This window comes from Ostrinia furnacalis, unplaced genomic scaffold, assembly GCF_004193835.3.
Source record: "Ostrinia furnacalis isolate ACB-3 unplaced genomic scaffold, ASM419383v2 OfSCF1722, whole genome shotgun sequence".
Lineage (NCBI taxonomy): Eukaryota > Metazoa > Arthropoda > Insecta > Lepidoptera > Crambidae > Ostrinia > Ostrinia furnacalis.
In genome coordinates this window covers 17,706-44,210 of record NW_021131961.1, presented here as the reverse complement: position 1 = coordinate 44,210, position 26,505 = coordinate 17,706, and the positions used below count along the sequence as shown (strand labels likewise).

Sequence of the window (26,505 nt, the reverse complement as noted above, 5' to 3'; positions counted from 1 at the left end):
CTGTTCATCAGTATGAACAAGTATGGAAGTCCGCACATTACACCGATTTGGTATCGGCCATTTCTTCATACAAATTATAAGCCAAACTATCGGCCGATAAAAATCTACGGTCTGTGAGGACTCTTAAACCGGGTTTATAACGCGTGTTTTGCTTGACACAATCAACAAAATCATTGTCAACATTCAACATTTTTTTAGGTTGAATGTTGACATTTTTTGTTGATTGTGTATAACAAAACACGCGCTGAAGACCAGGCTTTATAGAATCGTTTCATCCACGAAGACGCGCCCCACAATTTTTGGTCTCGGTCGCGCGAGGTGCGGGGAGTTTGAACCGAGTAATCCGAGCGTCATTATTGTAGTGTGAGTGTGCACTCATAGATGATTTAGCGTGTACCGATAACACTCAAACATTAGCGGAAGAATGGGCGGGTCTTCGTGGATGAAACGAACTATACGGAACTACTTATTAGTAATCTGTGCTTATGGTCCACAGAGTAAGCCTAAGCACTCAATATTTCGCTAAAGTCACGTTATTTATACTTTCATTTCAAATTGACACCCTGTATACTACACTTAGACTACAATGAACTTAATTGAGCACAGCTAAAAGTACTTTCAGGTACGAGAATACGAAATACGCGATGATGGAATAAATAAATATCTTCGTGAACGTGTCCAAGTAGTATAATCTGGAAGGAAAATAAAGATAATTAGGAAAATTGTTGAAAACAACCTTATTTCTTTTATACTCATTACATCGTTCGTTCGTTTCAGCCAAATGACGTCCACTGCTGGACAAAGACCTGCCCCAAGAATTTCCGCAACAACCGGTCCTGCACTGCCCGCATCCAGGTTCTTCCAGCGATCTTCACCAGATCGTCGGTCCTCCTAGTGGGGGGCTGGCCACGCTAATTTTAGCTAATTTCTTTTTCTTACTCTTTACATTCAGCGTCCAATAGTCCGTGACACCAAAGTGGCCAAGAAGTTGACAACACAAGTTAACACAACCTTATTCCAATTGTAACAAAGACGTGTTGCGAACTTTTTGGCCACTTTGGGTGTCACGAGTTATTTAACGCTGACTGTACAACAACTTTATCGTATAAAGCGCCATCTATGAGTCTGTTACGTACGCTATGTACTTTTGTATTGCAAATAGCACTTAAACTTATGTTTGTGAGTAAAATTCATAGATGGCGCTATCTTCAAATTAGTTAATGACGGGATAATTTACTTAACGCTATATTTGAGTCTTTTAGATCTAAGGAAGAATGGGAGTCTGTTTTGGAATAATGAAAATGTTGTAAAGTAAAGTGTGGAAAAAAGTATGGGAGTGTAGAGTATGGAAGTCCATATTAGGGTGTGGAAGGGTGTAATGCACTAGGGTGTTCCTAAATGTGCAGTGCAGTAATGTGGAAGTATGGTAATGCACAACTGAACAAGTGTGCAAGTACTTAAGCAGTGTGCAAGTTTTGAAGTGTGCAAGTGTGTAGTTTCCACGTATAGAAATTCAAATTTCAATAATTTAGAAGTGGGTACTTACTGTCTGTTGAGCCTCCTGGCTTGGGGGAGGGTGGAGGGGTCTTCCTTCATCACGAACTCCCGCGCGCCTTTGATGTAGTCGCGGATGTACGTGTTCCAGTCTATGACCTGAAAGTATATCACAGTAATGAACGGGATTATTCCCACCTCTCTTTCCCACCACTGCAACTCCTGTGTAGCCAGGATCTACAGCTTGACCGCCAATAAAAACCAACCAGTGAAGGTCAAGTTTGTCCCGTGAACTGTCATTGGACCCGCAACGAAATTAATCAGAAGAACATAAGTTCGAAGTTAAGGTTTGACTTCCCTCCGTTGCAAAGCGGATGACTAAGTGACAAACAAAATTAACAGTTATGAAGATGTGATTTTAATTAAGGAAATTATGTGCCAATAGTGGCTGAGTCGCGCCGCTTCTTCTCAGCACTGGCCCATTTATTGTCCCGAATCAGTGGTAGGGTTAATACTGGGACGTGTAAATGTGCTTTTTAAAAGCCTACTTGCAAAAATAACATTTAATGAGTTTTGTGCCAATCACTTGTCAGTGATGCTGAGTATCAAGTGCAATAATTACCCATTAATGTATTAACTCCAAAATAAATTCATAAAGTTCATTCATTTTCTCTAAGTTGTCTTTAATTTGAAGAGCACCTTCATTAGTTTCAATTATTTTTAGCATTAACCTTACCACCGCTTCAGAACAATAATGTGAGCGAGTGCTGAGAAGAAGCAAAGTGACCGAGCAAACTATCTACTAATTGGTTTAAGTTTGTGATACTAGATGGCGTTGTAATTACATTTTGTAAGTAAACCATGGTGTCTGGATTTGTACCATCGACATTATTCTCTCTACTCGTACAGTCAGCGAAATAGTTCATGACAGCCACAGTGGCCAAAAAGTTGACAACACAACCTTATTCCAATTGTAACAGAGGTCAGAAACGTATGCGAACTTATTGGCTACTTTGGGTGTCACGAACTATTTGACGCTGACTGTACACAATTCTATATATCGAAAAAATAAAATGCCAATATTTCATTAAAGATCATAATCGAGAAATGTTCAAACGCTCACAGTGAGATCAGTGTAGAAGGTCTCATCGTCTTCCTCAGTCACTTTGGTCCGGAGTGCTCGCAGGTTGTCGTTCCGGAAGTGCCACTCCTTGGTGGTATAGTACTGCAGGACTTCCAGACCAGACTGGATGCGTTTCTGCATCTTCACCATGCTGTGGAGAAGGTGGATATCTTGAAAATTATAAATAATTTGAAAAAATCGAACTGCCTTGGCGGGAATCGAACGAAAGTCGCTGACATAGCCCGACGGATTATCAAGCTGAAGTGGCAATGAGTGGCACAGTACGCAGAACTGACGGCCGATTGGGCAGCAAGGTTCTGGAATGGGGGCCGCGTACCGGAAAACGCAGCGTGCGACGTCCACCTACAAGGTGGACCGACGACATCGTAAAGGTAACGGGGAAGTGCTGGACGCAGGTCGCTACCAATCGATCAACATGGAAAGCATTGGGGGAGGCCTATGTTCATCAGTGGACGTATAGGACGTCCACTGCTGAATTAATAATGATGATGATGATGACACTAGAAGAACTAGTTTATACTCACAAGGGTTTCTGCTGTAACGCTCGTGCCAACAGATCCACGGTATACGCAGGAAGCGTATGAGTCAAGAACAGCGTCACCTGGTGTCGGAGGCGGGAAGCGCTGGGAGCCCCGCCCGGGTACCACAGGCAGATTGAGAAGGGGTACTCCATGACGTGGATGCGGCCTGGGAAAATGAGAATGAGGGTATAAGAATGTTTAGAATACACAAATAGGGTACTGGACGGCTAGCACAAAAAACTTTCGAGTTCAAATCGTTTGCGTACTCGAATCGCCATCAAAATATTTAGTAAGAAAACTACAATAGCGTCCTTGTGGACGTGTCGTAAAGTGAACTTAGTATGAAATGGAGTTGCACGAAACTTATTTTGAGAATCAAAATTGTCACGTTATCGTTTAATTCGAAGATTGAGTATCGAATTTTATCGAATACGCAAACGATTCGATGAACAAAGTTGTTCATGCTAGAGGTACTGGACTATTCAATTTCGTTCTCACTTCTGCAACTCCTGCGTAGCCAAGATCTAGTCCTGGGAAAATCTAAATCTAAATTATAAACCACTGGACGGATCGGGCTGAAAGGCATGCAGATAGATGTTATGACGTAGGTATCCGCTAAGAAAGGATTTTACGAAACTCCACCCCTAAGGGGATAAAACGAGATCTACGTGTATGAAGTCGCGGGCGGCCGGTAGTAATAAATAGTAGGTATTACCACTACTAAAAGTAAAGATTCATTTTTATAATGACTTTTCTTACCTAACGCCAAAGCTTCTCCCCATGTGAATCCGTTAATCCCGGACTGGGCTATGTTACAGAACTGTACTTCTTTGGGCCTGGAAATGAAATAAATGTATTTTTATTTGACAGTTAAGTATATTTTTTTCTGTTTCATGTCTGACTAGTCAGCTGGTTTGTACATGATCCAAAGGTCGCTGGTTTGGCTCGAAGGACCAAGATGTAGGAGTCTCAGCCGGGAAACGACGAAATGAGAATAGTAGACTGTATTACAAGGTTTTACTTTAACAATCCACTTTAAAACAGATTTTAGAACTGGTTGGTATACTCTGGTAGGTTGGAGTGGAGGCCACGTACCGGAGAACGCAGCATGCGACGTGGGACCGACGACCTCATAAAGGTGAAAGCAGAAAGGCGCTGGATGCAGGCCGCTACCAACCGGGCGATGTGGAAGTCATTGGGGAGGCCTATGTTCAGAAGTGGACATCTTGTGGCTGAATTTCTTTTTTGAAAAAGATTATTAGTAATTTGTTATTTCACAAATTACTAATACTCCCGTCAGCCCCTCGTACTAAGCTAAATATGCTTGTGTCACGAGTGAGCTCACCACAATAGTCGAGCGGCGGCGGGGACCGAACCCGCGTTCCCCATCACGAGTCGGCCAGTCCGACCCCTTCACCGTTCGGCTACCGTGGTTTGATGATGATGATGGTATACTCACTTCTCCAGAGCCGTGGTGTAGCCGAGCAGTATGCAAGCGTTGACCACCATGTCTACAGGCACTATGTCCGCCGCATAGTTCTCGTTGCAGTGCATCGTGCGGATCACACCTAGAAACAATAGTATTTCATTATCATCATCATTTAGTCTCCACTGCAGGAGCACAACGGTTTCTAATATTCAGAGAAATCACATTATTTTACAACCCGTGTGCTTACCATGACTGTACCTCTAGTAGGAAAAACTTTCGAGTTCGTTTCGTTGCGTATTCAATATATTATATGTCGCAGGCAAATTGTATGATTCCGCATTTTACAAACGGCGTCGTCAGTTTACAAACGCTCGCTGTTCTATGAAATGCCGAAGGCAAATTGGCGACTCGTTCAATTGATAAAATTTCGACTATGATTGTTGCAATAGGGTGACCATCATAAAACACATGTTGGACAAATCAGACTTAATTTCAGAAATCAGGTAGGTATCTATTCAGGTAAGACAAACCTAAGATACTTGCTACTCCTAAAGTAATTAAAATATTTTCGTAATAAAAACAACACTAAACTAATTTAAACTATTGACGTACGTACCTATAGGTAAAACTATGACATAATTGTCACCTTAGCGTTTTTTACGTGCCGGATAACCTCAAAAACTATTTCATTTTTCCATAGCTTTTTCACTGCTCCTATTTATGAATCGTAAAATATTTTTAATTCACTAAGTATAATCAATGTCTTTTTATGTGAAAAGTCCTTTGAATACGTAGAATTTGCACTGTTTTCTGTATCACAACACCACGACTCGACGCCATTTTTCTTGTTTTGATTAGCAGCGCCTCGCGTGGTAAGAAAAAGAACTAAATATTTCAATTTGCCGCGGCATTTTGTAAACAGCAATTGAATTGGCTATCAAATGTTTTGGCATATTATAAAGTGCCCAGGCAATTTACATTTTGCCTTCGGCATTTCATAGAGCAGCGAGCGTTTGTGAACTGACGACGCCGTTTGTAAAATGCGGAATCATACAATTTGCCTGCGACATAAATACTATATTATAGCTGTTTAATTTTTCATACAAAATTTTTCGATGACACTTTGAATACGCAACGAAACGAATTCGAAAGTTTTTCGTACTAGAGGTACTGTTTACGTTAGTTGTGCTCGCTAGCGAATACGTCAAAAAAATCTATGAAGATTTTATTTCTTGAAAGTAGCCGCTAGAGGCGCTGCTCAATATGTCATACATTTAATGTCATTTTTTTACGCAGTCGCTAGCGAGCACACCAAACGTAAACTCATGGTAAGCACACCGGTCATTTGACCGGGTTAAATAGCATAGTTAATTTTAACTGTGCACCTGGCTGCCGTGACGTCATATGGCCGTTCTGGTACGGGGGGCGAACCGGGGAGAAGAGTGTGGACGAGTGTGAAGGAGAGTCGCATTCCAGCCAGGTGTACAGTTAAGTTGACCGGGTTTATTCAATCTATCGTTATATTAGAGTCTGGTCCGTGAGCACGTAGAATTTTGTCCNCGTAAAATATTTTTAATTCACTAAGTATAATCAATGTCTTTTTATGTGAAAAGTCCTTTGAATACGTAGAATTTGCACTGTTTTCTGTATCACAACACCACGACTCGACGCCATTTTTCTTGTTTTGATTAGCAGCGCCTCGCGTGGTAAGAAAAAGAACTAAATATTTCAATTTGCCGCGGCATTTTGTAAACAGCAATTGAATTGGCTATCAAATGTTTTGGCATATTATAAAGTGCCCAGGCAATTTACATTTTGCCTTCGGCATTTCATAGAGCAGCGAGCGTTTGTGAACTGACGACGCCGTTTGTAAAATGCGGAATCATACAATTTGCCTGCGACATAAATACTATATTATAGCTGTTTAATTTTTCATACAAAATTTTTCGATGACACTTTGAATACGCAACGAAACGAATTCGAAAGTTTTTCGTACTAGAGGTACTGTTTACGTTAGTTGTGCTCGCTAGCGAATACGTCAAAAAAATCTATGAAGATTTTATTTCTTGAAAGTAGCCGCTAGAGGCGCTGCTCAATATGTCATACATTTAATGTCATTTTTTTACGCAGTCGCTAGCGAGCACACCAAACGTAAACTCATGGTAAGCACACCGGTCATTTGACCGGGTTAAATAGCATAGTTAATTTTAACTGTGCACCTGGCTGCCGTGACGTCATATGGCCGTTCTGGTACGGGGGGCGAACCGGGGAGAAGAGTGTGGACGAGTGTGAAGGAGAGTCGCATTCCAGCCAGGTGTACAGTTAAGTTGACCGGGTTTATTCAATCTATCGTTATATTAGAGTCTGGTCCGTGAGCACGTAGAATTTTGTCCAATCAATCATTCGATTGCACAAACCGGTTTTGCGGGCGTCGAGACACTCTTTACGAATATTACACATTAACACAATATTACTTTACCATTACTACACACACACCTATACAAACAGTTTTATCTTTTTATTAGTATTCTTTTCATTAGTATTCTTAATAAACGTAGTCTTATCATCCTTACCGATTTACCGCCTTTTGTATTTATCTGTGCACTAATATTACTATTTATGTATGTTTATCTAGACAATTTTATGCAGCTTAGTATTTTATTTATTTTACCAATGGTCCGTGACCCTCACTCGGCATGGGGCACACTGAAAACCAGCGCCGTGGCCTTCGTCACCGTGGGCCACGGCATATGCTGAGTGGGGTCCCGTTGCAGTGGGCATCTTGTTGGTGGATGGGTGGCACTGCTCAGTTTACTCTTGTTTTTATTTTTTCTTCTTCCATCATTATGTGCCACTGTCATGTCTATGTAATTGCCTGTATTTGTGTGATGTCCATTGTAATAAATGTGTCTTTCTTTCTTTCTTTCAATGACCCCTAGCTACCTACCCTTAGGGGTCATCCATAAAGTACGTCACACGTAAAGAGGGGGGGAGGGGGTTGACAAAGTGTGACATGGTGTGACAAGGGGTGGGAGGGGTCCTAAGTTTCGTGACATCACATTTCAATTGTTTTAAATATTTGATATAATGGTGATTTCATAAAAAAATGTACTTAATTTAAATGGAAATAAAACTAATTTCGGAACTGCTGTTAATTTAATAATTTTTCGATGTGAAATTGCAAAATATGTGACGTCACACTAGAGAGGGGGGTGTCTCAGAAACGTGACCACCTGTGACAAGGACGGAGGGGGGGTCAAAAAATCATGAAATTCGTGTGACGTACTTTATGGATGGCCCCTTATCGCTCGCGCGTAATTATATTGCTGTCGCGACTGTGCGACTGGCACCGGCAGTGAGTGTGCGAGCGCGATAGCAACATAATTACGCGCGAACGATACGGATGGGTAGCTTGGGGTCATTGGACAAAATTCTACGTGTTCACGGACCGGGCTTTAGTTAGATAACTATGTCATATCCTATACTCAGATCCCATCTCGTCTGGAATAGCTCTATTAGACTGGAGTGTACCTTCCGAATCGAGGAACTTTATTTCATTCTCGAATAATGGAGTTAGCAATATACTAACCAGGTGATATTATAACTACAATGTATTGTCCCGTCTGAGAATCGAACCCAGAACCCGGAGTCAAGTGAGTCTCTCTCAAAATAAAGATTACCTTTTCCAGCACCAACGAGCAGACCCGTGGGCCCATTGAGGTTGTCCACCCATCCAGGCATAGGCTCTTTGTATGCTGCAGTTACTGTAAATAAAACAAAATAATTTAAAGTGGAATATTTAATTTTAACAGAAAATTAGTACCTTTAATTGACCCACAGGTGTCGCTTTGTTTAGTTTTACTACTCATTAAGAGATGGCACTAGTAGTGCTGCTTTTCTTTAAAATTGGTAGTAGCACTTAATCCCAGTTTTTAATCATAGATGGCGCTATAACAACAAAATTAGGTAGTAATTCTATTCGCCATTAGATGTCACTAACCAACAAAGTTAGTGTATCTACTCACTGATAGATGGCGTTAATTCAGATTTTTTTTTTACTTTTTTGCAGTGATAATTTTTAAAATAAGTAATGGTACTTACCGATAGAGGGCCTTGCAATAACGATGGGGAATTTTCCTGCGTGTTGCGCAACAAGGTCCTCAGTCAAAGATTTTGTGTAAGCGTATGTATTTGGTTGTGGTTCGATTATTCTGCAAAATTAAAACAACATAAATTAACAGCGGACGGCATTAGTAGAATTTACCCATAAGATTTCTCTCATCAAAAGGTGTGCTATAAAATAGCAATTCGTCAGTTTCATAAAGAGAACTTTTGATTATTTCACCTAGATGGCCTAGAGCAAACCATAAAAAATATTTTCACTTCTATCACAGAATAAGTTCTATTAATGAACATTCAGCGTCAAATAGTTCGTGACACCCAAAGTAGCCAAAAAGCTTGCATCACGTCTTTGTTACAATGAAATAAGGTTGTGTTGTCAACTTATTGTCCACTTTGGGTGTCACGAACTTATTTGAGGCTGTACCCAAAATACTTGACGCCCCAATTACTTATTGCTAAACAGCTAATCGGAAGCTCAAATACATACTTAGGCTGCAAATGGGTTAACAGCTCGTCATCCATCCAGTTGACTGTCTCTATGACGTGTTTTGGTCTATGCTTGGCGGGGTACAGTCTTTCTTCTAATACTTCTACCTCGCAGCGGCAGTACGCTGTTGAGACGTGGACGAACACCTGAAAAAGCAAACACAGTTGAGTAAACTCCTGAGAAAAGGGTAGAATTTATTTAGATAGAGAGAGAACGATATTATAGCCATTATAAGCTACCCTTTGTCATCAATTATTGATCTTAAAGAGACTGTTTCCACCTCTCGTCCCCACCGCTGCACCTCCTGTGTAACCAGAATCTACAGCTTGACCGCCAATAACCCAACCAGTGAAGGTCAAGTTTGTCCCGGGGGAAAGTCAAACTATAATTGGACCCGCAAAGAAACTAATCGGAAGAACATAGGAAAAGTTCGAAGTTAAGATTCGACTTCCCCCTGTGCGAAACGGAAACAACAACTTTAAAGGGAGTTAGAATTTTATGAAATTGTCAACAATTTTTTACATTTTCAAAAGCCATTTCACAGAGCCCAGTATATTTTTACCCCAACACTTTTGATCGCGAAGGTAGATATGTACAGCGCGGTAACAACTTTAAGTATATCAAAAGAGCTTTTTATAAGCCCACTTACAAAATAAAAGAATTTGAATTTGATTTGGAGTTTTTTTTTATGTAAGACAAGGCAAGGTATCAGATCAGGTAGGACCGCAATCGCACCTGGTGTTAGGTGAGATGCAGTCTAGGATGGTACATATCTGCCCTGTACGGCTAGCACGAAAAACTTTCGAGTTCGAATCGTTTGCGTATTCGCATCGCCATCAAAAGATTTAGTACGAAAACTACAACAGCGCCCTTGTGAACGTGTTGTAAAGTGAACTTAGTATAAGAAATGGTTGCACGAAACTTATTTTGAGAATCAAAATTGTCACGTTATCGTTTAATTTGAAGGTTGACTATCGAATTTTGTCGAATACGCAAACGATTCGAAGACGAAAGTTGTTCATGCTAGAGGTACTGCAAGTGCCTATTCACTATTAACAGCATCAATAGCTCTTTGAATTACCTCAATCTGCTTCATGCCGCTGGCCAGTTCCAGCACCCGTTTGGTGCCGACTGTGTTCATGTTAACGGCATCCCTGATGAACATGTCGAATCTGTAATAGAAAAAAATATACAGGGTGGAATTTTGTAATGCCACCTGAAGGGAAAGTACCCTTAATACTGTAAATAGAAAATGTTACATACAAAGAAAACATTCCTTCATTTTTGAAAAGAAAAAGAACTGCATTCAAAGATTTCCGAAAATATTTCGAAAATTCACCACCATAGCTTAACATTTTCCGCAAATAATTAAAATAATTTAAGATTTCATGGTTTTCCTTTCATTTAATTTATTAAGTTTGTAAGAGATATTTCATCCTTATACTTAACCCTAACGATAGATGCAATAAAAATAAAGGGTGTATTTTTTAACAGATTTTAGTTGGTTCGATTCCCAGGTGTGGCAAGCAAATTTTTGGAAATCTTTGAATGCAGTTTTATTTCTTTTCAAAAATAAAGGAATGTTTTCTTTGAGTAAAATTTTCTATCTACATCTTCATAGAAACGCGGCGAGCGCGGTTGTGCGGTGCGTTTTTATGAAGATGACCTACTCATTTGTATTTACTCTGATACATATTTGACACTAAGCTAAAATTTGCAGCTTATAGGCTAAATACCCTTAACTCTAAGCATCAATTTGCTAATTCGAGCCACTTTTGGATACAATGGACCAATAAATGATGAATATACCTAAGTACTCCTAGCATTTTAAGCATAATATTTATTGCTCACAATATCCTAGTACAAAAAACGAACTTAATGCCATATGAAATTATCTCCAAGTCGACTTTTGGTATAATGAAATGTATGTACCTATTTTGCTCTAAAGATTTGAGTTTTAAATATAAATTATTTATTGGTAAACAGAATAAGCATGCCTACTTGAAAACAATGGATGCACCTAATGTCTAAGTAGCTCAGATGGAAGAGCAGTCGCCTGGCAAGCGAAGGGTCGCACTCGTGGGTTCGATTTCCACCAAGAGCAATTTGATTTTTTCAATTTATTTAAAATAGTTTGTCTACCTGACGCAAGCAGCACAGTGCATCAGCACCTGGCACTCTCTCTGCAGAGTGTCCCGGTCCTCCGCACTCAGACCGAGATCCTCCATCAGGATATCTCCAGGCACCACCTGTAGTTTGTTGAACTGTTCGGGATGCTCGCTCTTGAGTTTGTCGAACACCTGGAATGATTTAATTTATAAAGTATGAAATACTTAATTTGGAAATTTTTTCTTCAATATTTAGTTCAAAACTTTGACAGTATATAATACACTAGCTAGGTACCATTTTTTTTTCTATTAACTTAATTTTAAGGATTAAGTCAGTTTAAACAGATTAATTTATTAATCTATTCCTCTCTCTTCTGTCGATAAAAAAGCTATTTCTCATAGCTGTAAATCTTTGCTATAACTTATTCGTAGGCGTTCGTGTGGTGCATAATGTGTAGGCAAATGAAAAAATATTAATACAATAATTACCTATTTCACATTAATTTTCAACTAAACACATACTAAAAAATACAATACGACGAAATGACGTTTAACTTTCCCGCACGAAAGTCCAAATTAATTACGATAAACAATTTTAGTACCGCTACTCCCCACTAGATAGCGCTACCACAGATAATATAATACTAGTGCGCTACTCACCCGGCAGTTCATGAAACCGTCCAGCCTCTCTTTACTTCCATGACCTTTCTTCGGTCTCATGAGCAGATAAATCTTCTTTATATCCGGACAGGATCTGAGCAGCTTCTCTATGAGGACTTTCCCCATGAAGCCTGTAGAACCAGTTATGAAGAGGGTCTTCCCGGCATAGTACTCCGGCACGGTCATAGATGGCGTCATTTTATCTGTAAACAGAATTATAATATTTTAAAAAACTTCAAAGAAAGGAGGAGGTTCGCAATTTGACTGCTATAGATGTTTGTCCTGAATTCTTGGGAGGGCAAGCTGAATATAAGTATTTGGGACGTGTATTATGTAGTGTTGCAGGAGCTCTAATCCACTTAGAGCTCCTGCACGTCGTAAAAATAAATTTAATTCCACTGAGAGCACCTGTTCAAAATATCGATAGGTGCTCTAAGTGGAATAGGCCAAGTGCTATTCGCGCAGGTGCAATTTGAACGGGTGCTTAAAGTGGAATCGTTCGTTCGTTTCAGTCAAATGACGTCCACAGCTGGACAAAGGCCTCCCCCAAGGATTTCCCTAACGACCGGTCCTGCGCCGCCCGCATCCAGGCGCTTCCCGTTCAAAGTGGAATATATATATATGTTACGGCTAAAGATAGTTGTGAACATAAACTTAAGATTAGCCGGCTAAACTTAAGTTTATCTTCGAGAAGCAGCTAAAGTTCGATAACATGTTAGTTTGCGTCGTGATATTCCATCTTTAGCCGGCTAATGTGCACATTAGCCAAAACGAAACGGCTAAAAATGTATTCGATGGGCGCGCCAGGCCGGCGGAGGGCTTGAGGGGACGGTGGGGAGACAACGCGTGCGCAGTTTTATTTTGTTTTATTTTGTAATTTTAAATACCTACAGAAGATTCTGTAATGACCAAAATGGTTTACCTTATTATTTTATTTTTAATGATTAGGTAGATATTTTTTAAGTAATTAATATTTTGTTATTGTAATAATTGTAATTTTGAATACCTACATAGGTACATAAAAGTATGTGTAATGAAAATGATTATTTTTTAATAAAGTTTTCGTGTCAAAATAGTAAACATTATTACATTGTTTCCTTTTCCATTTCCTTCTACATTTTTAGCCATGGGCCTGCGGTTACACTTAAGTTTAGCCGGCTAAAGATAGAAGAAACTAACATTAACACCTCGTCGAAGATAAACTTAAGTTTAGCCGGCTAATCTTAAGTTTATGTTTACGCCTATCTTTAGCCGTAACATATACATAGTGATCTATCAACGCACAGCCCAAACCACTGGACGGATCGGGCTGAAATTTGGCATGCAGGTAGATGTTATGACGTAGGCATCCGTTAAGAAAGGATTTTACGCAACTCCACCCCTAAGGGGGTAAAACCGGATCCACGAGTACGAAGTCGCAGGCGGCCGCTAGTTCTCTTATAAGACACATTTACAGGGGTTGGGATAGTTACCTAAATAAGTACTAATGACATGAAAAATTATGTTTTTTTCATGATTCAAGATCAATCCAAGATTTTAATTTTAATTTCCTATCATTGAATCAAGACGAGTACAATGTACACTGAGAAATGTCAAATTCGCAATCCTTAAACAAATACCAATGCCAAACAAAATAGAGGTCCGAAGTAGGAACGAAACCTCGTGCTTTTCATGGTCGTGGTCTAATACGCACTAGTGTTGCATAGGTAAAGGCAAGAATAGTATCGATAAATCATTTAAATCAATCGAGGTATTCCTCGAAAACGAAGGTGACTGTTTCTTCCGCCACTTCTCAGCTCCAGCCCATAATATGGGCATATTATGTAGGCCTCCCACTAGGTGGACCGACGATCTGGTGAAGGTCGCGGGAGGTACCTGGATGCAAGCGGCTCAGGACCGGTCTTTGTGGAAATCCTTGGGGGAGACCTTTGTCCAGCAGTGGACGTCTTTCGGCTGAAACGAACGAACGAACGAACGATTATGTTGTCACTTCTTCTCAGCACCAGCCCATATGTTGTCCCGAAGTGGTGGTAGGGCAAGCTATATTTGAGACGTGTATAAGTGCCCTGGAAAGGACCCAAGTACTGAATAAAATCTTGACATTGACTTGCACCCATTTTGAGGCGCGCCTTATGATGTGGTTAGTTATTTCTGACTTTGCAATTACTGTCGAAATATTAGATACTAAATAAGTTTGCCTGCAGCATGCTATTGAGTACGGGTAGTAAGTACCCAATGATTTTCAGGTTGACTCATACGTTTTGGCGCGCTTTTAGCAGCTGAGCGAATAATATGTTTGTCTCAAAGCGCTAGGAGGGCCCAAAAGATAATCATAGCCCCATAAGGGCAATTTCTTTTTGTTATTAGGTATTTTTGACGAAAATACTGGTCAAACCTACTTTATTTCTACTCATTCTCAGTTTGGCCCTAAGGCTGACTGGAGGAGAATCCCGAATGGCATTAAGTTCGCTTTATGTACATACCTACCGTGATTTAATCCTTGGACATTTTACACTGCGCCTCTAGCCCCAAACTAAGCAAAGCTTGTACCTACTATGGGTAACTAGACAACGATTAAACATTGCGGTTTTCAATATTATACTATCGATATGCTATGTTTCGAGGTCAAATATCGATAGTTCTACATCACTAACACGCACCAGACCGAAACGGTTTATTGGGACTGCATACGGAATGGCCCATTATGCTTTTAAGACAAAATTATGCAACTCTTTATTGGTTCCAGTGTTGTAATTAATGCGCTCCAAACATTGTTGATAAACTAATAAATTAATCACGCATTCACAAACGACGCTTGCTTTAAAGTGAAGCAGAAAATCGAACGCTCAGCGTTGAATAGAGCTCTGTGATTGGTTCGTATGTCACCCTGTGCGTCCACGCGCACTGTGAGACCTCATAGTAATGTTTGTGAATACGGGTGTAAGTTTCTTGCGCTGCTTCTTCTCAGAACTGGACCATTTATTGTCAACAACAATCTACTTTAGAATGTTAGAGGTGGGCCCAATCACGGAAAAAACTATTTAATAACTTTAAAAAAAAAAATAAAACCGACTTCAAAAGCGTGAACACTATTCAACAAAAAAAAAATCGTTCAAATTGGTTCATAATCGGCGGAGATATTGCGTATAAAAAAGTTCATCCCCAATTTTCCACCCTTGGGGGTGAAATATTTTCTTCAAATTCGCATGAAACCACCCTTTTGATAATACCTATTCAACAAAAAAATAATCGTTCAAATTGGTTTATAATCGGCGGAGATATTGCGTATAAAAAAGTTCAACCCCAATTTTCCACCTTTGGGGGTTGTTTTTTTTATTATTAAATTTAAATGGGACCACCCTTGAGGTATTACCTATACGCCGAAAAAAGATTTGTTCAAATCGGTTCATAATTGGCGGAGTTAACGCGTAACAAACATAGAAAAAAAAAACATACGGGTCGAATTGAGAACCTCCTCCTTTTTTTGAAGTCGGTTGAAAATTCAAACCAGTGACTTGGCCGTGGACCAAGCTAAAAGTGGGCAAGTCACTGGAAGACTCGCAGTGGCAGGCTTGGTCTTTTTAGGTCATCATCATCATCATCTCAGCCACAGGACGTCCACTGCTGAACATAGGCCTCCCCCAATGCTTTCCATGTTGCCCGGTTGGTAGCGGCCTGCGTCCAGCGCCTTCCTGCTAAAGTCAAAGTCAAAGTCAAAATTTCTTTATTTGTTTAGACTAATAAATAGTTCTTACAAATCGTCATTTTGCTCTTAAGGAGCCTCTACATGTCTCATAATCTTTTCACCCTACCAGCGCTTCGAGACCAACATTTGGCAAGTGCTGAGAAGAAGCGCCGCACAGTAGTCGGCAAGCGGAAAAAAGTCCAATATTGGAAGGTTCTAATTCATTAAAATTAGCATAGTAGCCTTATTGTAGAATAGTTATGGGATCATAATCACAAAAAAAATAATTAATTAAACGTTATTTTAAAGGAAAATTATGCGTCATAAGTTGATCAAACACGAAATATTTATTTAAGCGTAGTTTCTACGCTCGGATGTCTACGAATGTATTTCTTAAGACATTGATGATATCAACAATATTTCTTTTTAATTGTCTTTTATGAAGCATTATGTATTTACATTTAAACTATATTTTGCAAATAACTGCTGTCGTCATGTCCTACTTGACCTATATAAAAGACACTCTTTTATATTCGAAATTATTGCTTTTCTTGGACCATAACTTTTTTGCCTTGTCGATCCTAGTGGAGATGTATGTATCAAAAGATTCCTTAGTCCTTCTAGTAACTAGCCTATTATAAATTAGCTGCTAATATCTGCTACCCTTGTACATAAGTTGGAATAACTTGGATTGACCAGTCCCAGAAAGCAGCGCCTGTTCACAGACATGACGAGTGAACCAGCCATCGCTTCACTCGACCATATTAGAGGGAATGTAACGACCCGCCTCACTACGCCACCACCCCAGAGACATTTTAGTGAGAATGACAATACCAAGTTATCTCTTAAAGAAAAAAAAAACCAATAGTAAAGCTAAGTAACAGTCCAGATTGAGAAGCATGACACTATAATATTTTAGAAAATTAGATTAGTTTATACATTACTTTTCATAGCACGATTTTAATTCTTTTTAGTGCGAGCATGAGAGGACCATAATCCTACTCCCAGGATGACTTATCATTAAGAAAATCTCGAGTTGTATAATAGGCTTTTTTAAGCATGTGATCTTTAACTATACCTTTAAATTTATTGTACGGTAGCTCTTTATATTTATCAGGGACTTTGTTATAAAAATGGATACCTTGTCCCATAAAGGTGGCAAACACTTTATTAAGTCTAAAAGCGGGTATAGGCAATTTATTTTTATTTCTAGTATTGATTTGGTGAATATCACTTTTCTTTTTGAATTCATTAATATTTTGTTGAATAAATAGAATACAGTTTAAGATGTATTGTGAAGCGGCCGTGAGAATGCCAATTTCTTTAAACAGCTACCTTTATGTTGTCGTCGGTCCACCTTGTGGGTGGACGTCCCGTGGCCTTTTTAGGTAGGTAGGCAATAGGCTAGTTTCCTAAAAAAACTTTTAGTCCTCCGTCCTTCTGGTGCAGTTAGTTTTTATTTGTCACCTGTCATCCGCATTGCAATGGAGGGAAGAAGTCGAACCTTAATTTCGAACTCCTCCTATGTTCTTCTGATTAATTTCGTTGCGGGTCCAATGACAGTTTAACTTTCCCCCGGGACAAACTTGATCTTCATTGGTTGGGTTTTTGTGGCGGTCAAGCTGTAGATCCTGGCTACACAGGAGTTGCAGTGGTGGGAACGAGAGGTGGGAATAGTCCCGTTCTGGTGCAGTCAGGTATACCGGTCGGTTTTTATAAAATTGGACACTTATTTTTTATTTGTCAATCAAAGAAATAATTACGAAGTTATGATGCGTTCAAGTTCCACGTGACGTCACAAAGTGTAACACTTTTAAGCACTCTTTGACGTCACGGGCCTGTTTTAAAATTCGCGCGCTTAATCTTTTTAAATTGTCATTAGTTTGAAAAAATGAAAAATACGTGTCGAGTATTTTTTGATAAGTTAACTGACGGACTAATTAATAAACTTTTTGACAGGATCATTCCTATTGGTTTTTCTTGGATCTAACTACGGTTTTTATTTTTTAAACTAAAAATACCTTCAAGGATTTGAATTTGATAAACAAAAGTTAAAAATAAACAAATGACTGATGATGACATAATTAATTATTTATTTTTAAAGAACTATGTAGTTTTGTTGTCTAATTTAAACTACTTAAGTAGATAGTTGTTATTTTAATCTATATTTATAAAAGCGAAAGGTCACTGATTGACTGACTCACTCACTCAACACGAAAGCTCAAAAACTACAAGTGCTAGGAGTCTCAAATTTTGCATGGGGGTTCCTTTTAGAACGTAGACGGTGCTCACTAAAGAAGGGATTTTGCAAAATTCAACCCCTAAGGGGATAAAATGGGATCCAAGCGTACGAAGTCGCGGGCGGCCGCTAGTTGTGGTATGAAACTGATAATTCCAAAACCTAGGTAAGCATAATTGATTGGTTCCATAATTACAGTAAATAATGCTTTAGAATTTAATAAAATGTACATGCAAATAACAGGTGTTTTTCATCAAAAAAGTCATTATAAAACTCACTTTAACAGATCATCTTTGAGTCATAAGAGTTGCAAGTTTTAAACTGGTTGCTTACTCAAGGTCGGGCAGTTGACCGAGGGAAGGCAATACCCTGTTAATATGTCTAAAGACGTCTATAGTTAATGCCTAGAGCATTGGTTCCCAAACTTATTTGAGACGCGTCCACTTTCGACCACACAAAAAATTCCGCGCCCCCCTCCTCCAGTCAAGATTATTTATTGGTCGCATCGAGCAGTCTGGAATGCTTTCTCTCAGCGGTCGCAGGTTTCTTACAGATGGCCCGCGCCCCCCTTTAAAGGTCTTTACGCCTCCCCTGTCCCTTCACTTTGGGAACCAATGGCCTAGAGCAGTGGTTCCTAACCTTTTCAATGTCACTACCCCTGTGAACAAGTATGAGAATTGAGTTTACCCCTAGCTAAGCTTCAAAGTAGTTCATTGCGCGGGACCGCCGGCGATCTCCTGCGGCTCTACAGAATCTAAGAATTTCGTGGTAGGAGTAAATTTGCCCTTCGTAAAATGTACTCTGTAACCGAAGGCATACGATACATTTTACGATGGCTAAATTTACACCCACCACGCAATTTTTGCTAAAGAAGTTTGGCGCGGCCTCTACCGTACTATTGTTTTGTTTATTGCTATTTTAATACTTTTTCGTGCCATCCCGTGTTACCCCTCTAGAATTTCCGTTTTACCCCTGCGGGTGTAATTACCCCCAGGTTAGGAACCACTGGCCTAGAGAGACCAAGTTAGTGCCTTTTTCGTGTAATGTGAATTCATAATTATGTTACAGTCAAAATTCATAATCGGTCAAAACCACTTCTGATTGGAAAAAAATGTCAAAAGTGGTTTTGACCAAGGGCGTCAGTCAAAACATACATAGCTGGACGGATTAGCAAGCTGAAGTGGCAATTGGCAGGGCACATAGTACGCAGAACTGACGGCCGATGGGGCAACAAGGTTCTGGAGTGGAGGCCGCGTACCGGAAAACGCAGCGTGGGACGTCCACCCACAAGGTGGACCGATGACATCATAAAGGTAACAGGGAAGCGCTGGACGCAGGCCGCTACGGAAAGCATTTGGGGAGGCCTATGTTCAGCAGTGGACGTCCTATGGCTGAAATGATGATGATGATGATGATGATCGGTCAAAACCACTTTTGACTATTTTTTGCGGTCAAGAGTGGTTTTGACCGATTACAAAATTTGACTGTGACCAGGCCTGTTCATCTCCGCGAGGTTACATCGAAAACAAAACAAGCACGATGGCACCCTACAGGATTACTATTCGACAAGGCCTCGCATACGAGCGAGCATTGACTCACGCACGCGTATTCTTGTGTATGATCGAAAAAATAAAGAAAATGGTGTACTAAATACTGTGTAGTATTTAACTGCCTAAATAATAATAAAAACACAGAATGTACTGAGAGGTAAATAAGTGGTTATAAGTGGTGGCTCCGCCCATTTTCCGCAGTTTGGCACATCACGTCACACATCATTTTGCCGAAGTCAGCCCTATGGCTTCGGCGCAGTACCGATCATTGACGTTTGTCAACAAAATGGTGCTTGACTCTTGAGACAAGCTAAATTACACCATATTGTTAATGACATTGAGCATATTTTTTTTTAAATACCTTCGCGAAGTAAACCTTCTGTACGTAGTACTTATTATTATTCTGTGCTGTAACACACACAGTCATGAATGCATTTGTTCTGTTACGCGAGCTACCCGCACGACATTAAAGTCAATCATAACATTTTTTGTTGTGGCAACTAAATTGCGAGAGTCAGGTGATTTTTGCAGTTCGCTCCTTTAATAATTAGTTGATAATTTTTCTTTTGTTACATTGTTTACTTTTTTTTATGTTATATTTTTCACAACAAAATATTCATAATGGTTTGCCCAACTTTATGTGTATATTTTACTGTGGAAACTTAATTGCTTTATGTGTTGTCTACTGCACCTAATGTATGTTTCCTAAAAAATAAAAAATAAACATTCACTTGTAAGGAAGTGAATGCTTTCAAAAATTCGCCATAAAACAATTCTTTCTACATGAGAAATAAGATTTCTTCTTTCAAGTTGGGAAAAAAAACAAATGATACCGCGATCTAAAAGCAGACAGCGCCATCTATTGGTAAGTGCAGCACATATGCTTGGGAATAGTCTACTATACCTATTAATATTTATTGATGTCCTGTATAGCTTTACCTGCACTATTTTTATATTGAACTCTTATTATGCTTAGCGAGTGCAATCAAATATTTTGTGACACCCAAAGTAGTCAAAAAGTTGATAACACAACCTTATTCCAATAGGCTAGTTTCCAATATTTTTATTCCAATAGAATTGTCAATCAAACAAATAATGACAAAGTTAGGCGGTTATCACACTGCGCCGCGCTCCGCCGCGGAGCGCGGGGCGACAGATTTAATCATTGTATGCAAGTACCTCAGTTTGTATAGAAAACACGCGCGGCACTTCACACTGACAACGCGTCCGCGCGCGTGATTTTTCAACCGACTTCAAAAAAAAAGGAGGAGGTTCTCATCAACCGACTTCAAAAAAAGGAGGAGGTTCTCAATTCGACCCGTATGTTTTTTTTTTTTTTTTTTTTTTTTTGCCAAGATTATGAAACATGATAAGATTGCCTGCACCGACCAACAGTATCAATCATGGTATACCTACATAAATATTAATAATTCGTCCTAATAAATAAGTAGGTAATTAGTAATTATTATTCTGCTTTTTAGTGTAGGTTTTTTGGAGTCGGTTTTATTTTTTTTTTATAAAATTTAACTTATTTCTTGCTTTTTAGTTGACTAATTATTACCTTGATGTTACCACTGAAGGTAGGCAGTACATTGAGACCATATTCTTAATGTATATTATAAAAAAGTTCATCCCCAATTTTCCACCCTTGGGGGTGAAAATTTTTTTATATGAAAATCATGCGCTCCGCGGCGGAGCGCGGCGCAGTGATAACCGCCTTGTAGTGGGTTGAAGTTCCGCGCGACGTCACAAAGTGCTGCACTTTTAAGCACTCACTGACGTCACCGGCCTTTTCTTTTGAACTTTGGCACGCTTTATCTCTTTACATTTTCATTAGTTTTAAAAAGTGAAAAATACGTGTCGAGTAGTTTTTGATAAGCTATTTATTTATTTATACTTTTGCACAAAAAAACTGTACAGTGGCGGACTTAATGCCAGGTGGCATTCTCTGCCGGTCAACCACAGGTCGAGTTGAGAGACTAAGGCGGTGCAATAAAATAAATATTACGTTTAGTTAATATACTTACATAGGATTAGATAAAATAAATAACATAATAATACATATTAATATAATAGATATACGCCTAGATACAAAAGCTAACCGACGGAGTAATTAAAACTCTTGCTTTTTTACTCAGGAAACATCCAGTGTTGCTATCTTTTTGACGCTGACTGTACGTATCTGCCCAGTAAATGTCTATTCACTCTCGTTTTAGTTTAATAAGGCGCTTGCGGTTAATTGGTAACCACCATTTTAACTGATCATTATAGGTTGAATAGAGTATTACTTGCAGTTCTGGTGAAGCAAGGTGAAGTAGATGCAATAGAGATTGTCTATAAACCATGGCGGTAAAGCCAATCGCCTAGTTTATGGTAGTAAAATTACTACCTTAGTAACTTGAGAAGAACATAGAATAGTATTTATTACGAAAATTAATTAACTAAACATTAGTTACCTAATCACATAGACTAACTACAAGATAATAATTTATTCTTGATCAAAAATTGTATTTTGCGGGAACATAGAGATATAGAGAGATGCCAACTAATGCGCTGTGTTCGAAGCTCAGAATTGCATTAGAAATTCACACACAAAGTAATGAAAATATGTGCTCGTTATCCACTGCGGTATCAGTACTCAACGTTCGAATAATCTTTAGTACTACGCAAGCAATGTAAGCTGTTTACATTATGACGTCGCTGCTGTCATCATTACTGTCACGAGCAATGTGTTCTGTTTTTGGGCATATTGCTGCGACACCGGCCCCGCCCCCTTGTCACATCTTAATTTCTGTGATCTGTGTACGTGAATCGAACTTGCGGCCTCTAATGTACTGTACTCTAGTCACAAGATCAGACAGCTGCAGATGTTAAAATAGGCCTTCATTATACAGAGGCGTATCTACAAACCCAGTTCAATACATAAAATACCTATACAGTCAGCGTCAAATAGTTTCGTAACGCCTAAAAGTGGCCAAAAAGATGACAAGACAACACAACCTTATTCCAATAGTAATAGACGTATTGCAAACTTTTTGGCTACTTTGAGTGCCACGAAGTCTATTCCCACCTCTCGTTCCCACCGCTGCAACTCCTGTGTAGCCAGGATCTACAGCTTGACCGCCAATAACCCAACCAGTGACGGCCAAATTTGTCCCGGGGGAAAGTTAAACTGTCATTGGACCCGCAACGAAATTATTCAGAAGAAGAATATAGGAGGAGTGACTGTACCTATGTCATAATCACATAAATATTGACCTGATCCAACATGTCAAACGCAAAATGACATAACGTATGCCGACCACACATACACCTGTTTGTTGACTAAACATAAACGTGTGCATGACATGTTTTATGTGCATAAATTTAATTACAATAATAAACACTGATACTGTGGAGCACGAGATCGTACTTTAAAAGAATATTAAACGTGCACTTAAGGGCAATACACACACGGTAAATAAAATTCTGTATAGATCGTTTCATCCACGAAGACGCGCCCCACCATTCTTCCGCTAATGTTTGAGTATTAATGATACACGCTAAATCATCCATGAGTGCACACGCACACTTCAATAATACCGCTCGGATTGCTCGGATCACACTCCCCGCACCCCGCGCGACCGGGACCAAACAGTGGTGGAGGGGCGCTCAGAAGTGGATGAAACAATCTATAGTTTAATATAGGGTTGAGGATTCCGGGTGAAGCTCGCTTCCATCTTCGGTCTTTGCACCAGGTGAGATGCAGGCCAAGAGTTTTCGGATGATGATGAGATAAGGGAAATATTTTAAGATTTTTTAAAGAATTATTTAGAAGGTATGTATTACTTTTCAAGGCGAGAGTGAATAGGCAATTACAGGGCAGATACGAGTATATACCATAACTGCATCTCACTTAACACCAGGTGCGATTGCGGTCAAATACCTGTCTTGTCTTGCATAAAAAAAATACAAAATAATCCCGTTTGCCCCTCGTAGTAAGCTAAATTAAATGTAGTACAGCGCCCCTTTGCAGGAAAGTTCTCGAGTGGCGAACAAGGGCTGGAAGACGTAGCGTGGGCAGGCCTCCTACTAGGTGGACCGACGATCTGGTAAAGGTCGCGGGAAGAGCCTGGATGCGGGCAGCGCAGGACCGTGCATTGTGGAAAACCTTGGGGGAGGCCTTTATCCAGCAGTAGACGTCATTTGGTTGAAACGAACGAACAGCGCCCAAACGGGATCTACGCGTACAAAGTCGCGGGCGGCCGCTAGTTGTATGAATAAAAGTATCTTAGATGGAGGAGAAGAGGTGTGGCCGTATAGTACACCTTGAGATTTCCACACAAAGGCTTACGAAACTGTGTTTTGACAGCTCATAAATATCGAAAACCAATTCTTTCAAATTAAACAAACAATCACATAGTGCATTTTTGTGTAACGGAGCCTTAACACTGTGAATCTTCAGATATACACTATTATGTCATGTTTGACCACGTAAAAAATAGCTAAACCGGTTTGGATGAAACGTTACTTCCTCAGATGGACTCTTTTGGTATGATATCACCTTATGGTAAGAAACCTACCATAGAAGAATACCCATAGGGCAGGAGTGGCCGACTTGATTAGACATAAGACCTACTGTTTACTACGAAACGCTGGGTAATCTACCACTGACATACTTCTTGAAATCGTAAATGAAACAGCATAGTTTAGTACACAATCATGTATTATTTTTTGGTTTGCCACGATCGACTGGACTAATAGTCGCGATCGACCGGTCGACCGGTTGGCCACCCCTGCCATAGAGGTTTAAAGTTGGTACTAAGTGGTTTCGTTTATTTCAGCCAAATGACGACCACTGCTGGACAAAGGCGTCCCCCAAATAAATACCTAAGTGCGTTTGCTGAACTGCTTTATGTCATTTTTATCTACACTAATATTATGGAGATCCGTAAACGAACTAAAGTCGCTGACATAGCCCGACGGATTAGCAAGCTGAAGTGGCAATGGGCAGGGCACATAGTACGCAGAACTGACGGCTGATGGGGCAGCAAGGTTCTGGAGTGGAGGCTGCGTACCGGAAAACACAGCATGGGACGTCCACCCACAAGGTGGACCGACGACATCATAAAGGTAGCAGGAAAGCGCTGGACGCAGGCCGCTACTAACCGGGTAACATGGAAAGCATTGGGGGAGGCCTATGTTCAGCTGTGGACGTCCTATGATGATGATGATGACAATTACACGGGCGAAGCTGCAGGCAAAAGCTAGTTATAAATATCTTGAGTCAGAGACCTGCATAAATGAGCAATTATGGCCCTTGTCTCACAACTATTATGGTTGTTGACCACATTAATCTGCAAAAAGGTGGAAATGTGCAATCACAGTTATCGTCAGAAACCCTTTGGGAAGTCCATTGGCTAACGTAAACAGAACGATTATTATTTACTTAAGTATATCCTTTTAATCTCGTACGTAATCAACCGCACATTAATTGTAACTTATGCGAAAGTGACTTATCTTGTTTACTCTGTTTTAACCGCAAAACCTTTTTAGGGTTCTGGCTCACTCACTCAGTTCACTCACTCACTCATCACGAAATCTGAGAAACTACAAGTGCTAGGAGTCTCAAATGCATGGGGTTCCTTTTAGAACGTAGGTGCTTACTAAGACGGGATTTTGCAAAATTCAACCCCTAAGGGGGTAAAACGGGATCCGCGCGTACGAAGTCGCGGGCGGCCGCTAGTTCTTCTATAATGATGATGATGATGAATAGTGTCTGAAGGCCTTGAAATTATTGATGCTGACTCACGCCGATAGACAAAAACCCAAAAAATCTAGATGTACCTATCTAAGTCTCCATTCGTAGAGCTCCACTGGTCAGTCCGGTAAGCGAAAGGTCATAGGTATAAATTCCAATAAAGGCAGAAATTTCTTTAAATCATGATTGAAATCGGAAGTTGTAGTAAATTCAAATTATTTATTGAGTACATAGGCCCTATTCTTGGGCACTTCGCGTCCCAAATATAGCTTGCCCTACCACCACTTCGGGACAACATAATGACTGGTGCTGAGAAGAAGTGGCGGAAGAAACTCAGTCACCTTTGTCAGCCTCTTTTTCAATAAAATACAGCAATTTATAGCTTACATGGTAAGGACTAATATCTGTTCAGGAGGTGATTCTCAGATGGTTCAAACTTGGAGAGCAAATGTGGTTTTATTCCCCAGTCGACGAAGCACATGATGTCGTGTTCGCGTGCCCAAACAACTGCACGCAGGAAGATTGAAGGCTACTGACAACGCCACTCTTGTGGCGGAGTTTTGGGCTGACACTGTAGGTTTACTATACCAACCTCTCGTTCCCACCGCTGCAACTCCTGTGAAGCCAGGATCTACAGCTTGACCGCCAATAACCCAACCAGTGAAGGTCAAGTTTGTCCCGGGGGAAAATTTAACTGTCATTGGACCCGCAACGAAATTAATCAGAAGAACATAGGAGGAGTTCGAAATTAAGTTGACTGTGTAGGTTTGCTGTCGACACGACAAGAAGATGGTACTGACACTTTCAATCTTGCAACCGAGTTGTAACAATTCGAATCGTTGTGAATGAGGTCGATTTACTAACACCGACCTTGAGATTGCTTCGGTGGATAAGATGAAAGATGTTTAGGCTGGGTGAAAATAATGTACACAAATATCGTCGCTTGCCTCTCTAACTGACGTATCTGTACCTCTAGTACGAAAAACTTTCGAGTTCGTTTCGTTGCGTATTCAAAGTGTCAATCGAAAAATTTTGTATGAAAAATTAAACAACGCCCCCTATATTATAGCCGCCCTAGGGGGCGCTGTTTAATTTTTCATACAAAATTTTTCGATGACACTTTGAATACGCAACGAAACGAACTCGAAAGTTTTTCGTACTAGAGGTACTGACATTTTTTTCGAAACTGAGTTATCTACACCATTTTAATCAATTTCGCAAGACGAATCGATCTGTCTAATCGCCTGAAAATTTTCCAAAATATCAGTTACGTCAGTTAGAGAGGCAAGCGACGATATTATAGAGGAAAGATTTGGTTGTTTGTTT

At 39.9% G+C, this 26,505-nt stretch overlaps 1 protein-coding gene across 1 annotated transcript in view; it reads right to left on the bottom strand.

The window, feature by feature from the left end:
* Positions 1-547: 547 nt before the first annotated feature.
* Positions 548-26,505, bottom strand: part of LOC114353509 (putative fatty acyl-CoA reductase CG5065) — a 41,309-nt gene continuing 15,351 nt past the window's right edge. Inside the window, exons 2-13 of the mRNA XM_028305539.1 lie at positions 11,966-12,168; positions 11,340-11,497; positions 10,279-10,369; positions 9,198-9,343; positions 8,690-8,799; positions 8,269-8,352; positions 4,619-4,727; positions 3,919-3,995; positions 3,163-3,325; positions 2,618-2,768; positions 1,547-1,653; positions 548-692 (exon numbers count right to left, since the gene is read on the bottom strand). Coding sequence (XP_028161340.1) covers positions 593-692; positions 1,547-1,653; positions 2,618-2,768; positions 3,163-3,325; positions 3,919-3,995; positions 4,619-4,727; positions 8,269-8,352; positions 8,690-8,799; positions 9,198-9,343; positions 10,279-10,369; positions 11,340-11,497; positions 11,966-12,163 — 1,494 coding nt within the window. The 5' untranslated portion in view covers positions 12,164-12,168 and the 3' untranslated portion in view covers positions 548-592. The remainder of the gene's footprint in view (positions 693-1,546; positions 1,654-2,617; positions 2,769-3,162; positions 3,326-3,918; positions 3,996-4,618; positions 4,728-8,268; positions 8,353-8,689; positions 8,800-9,197; positions 9,344-10,278; positions 10,370-11,339; positions 11,498-11,965; positions 12,169-26,505) is intronic.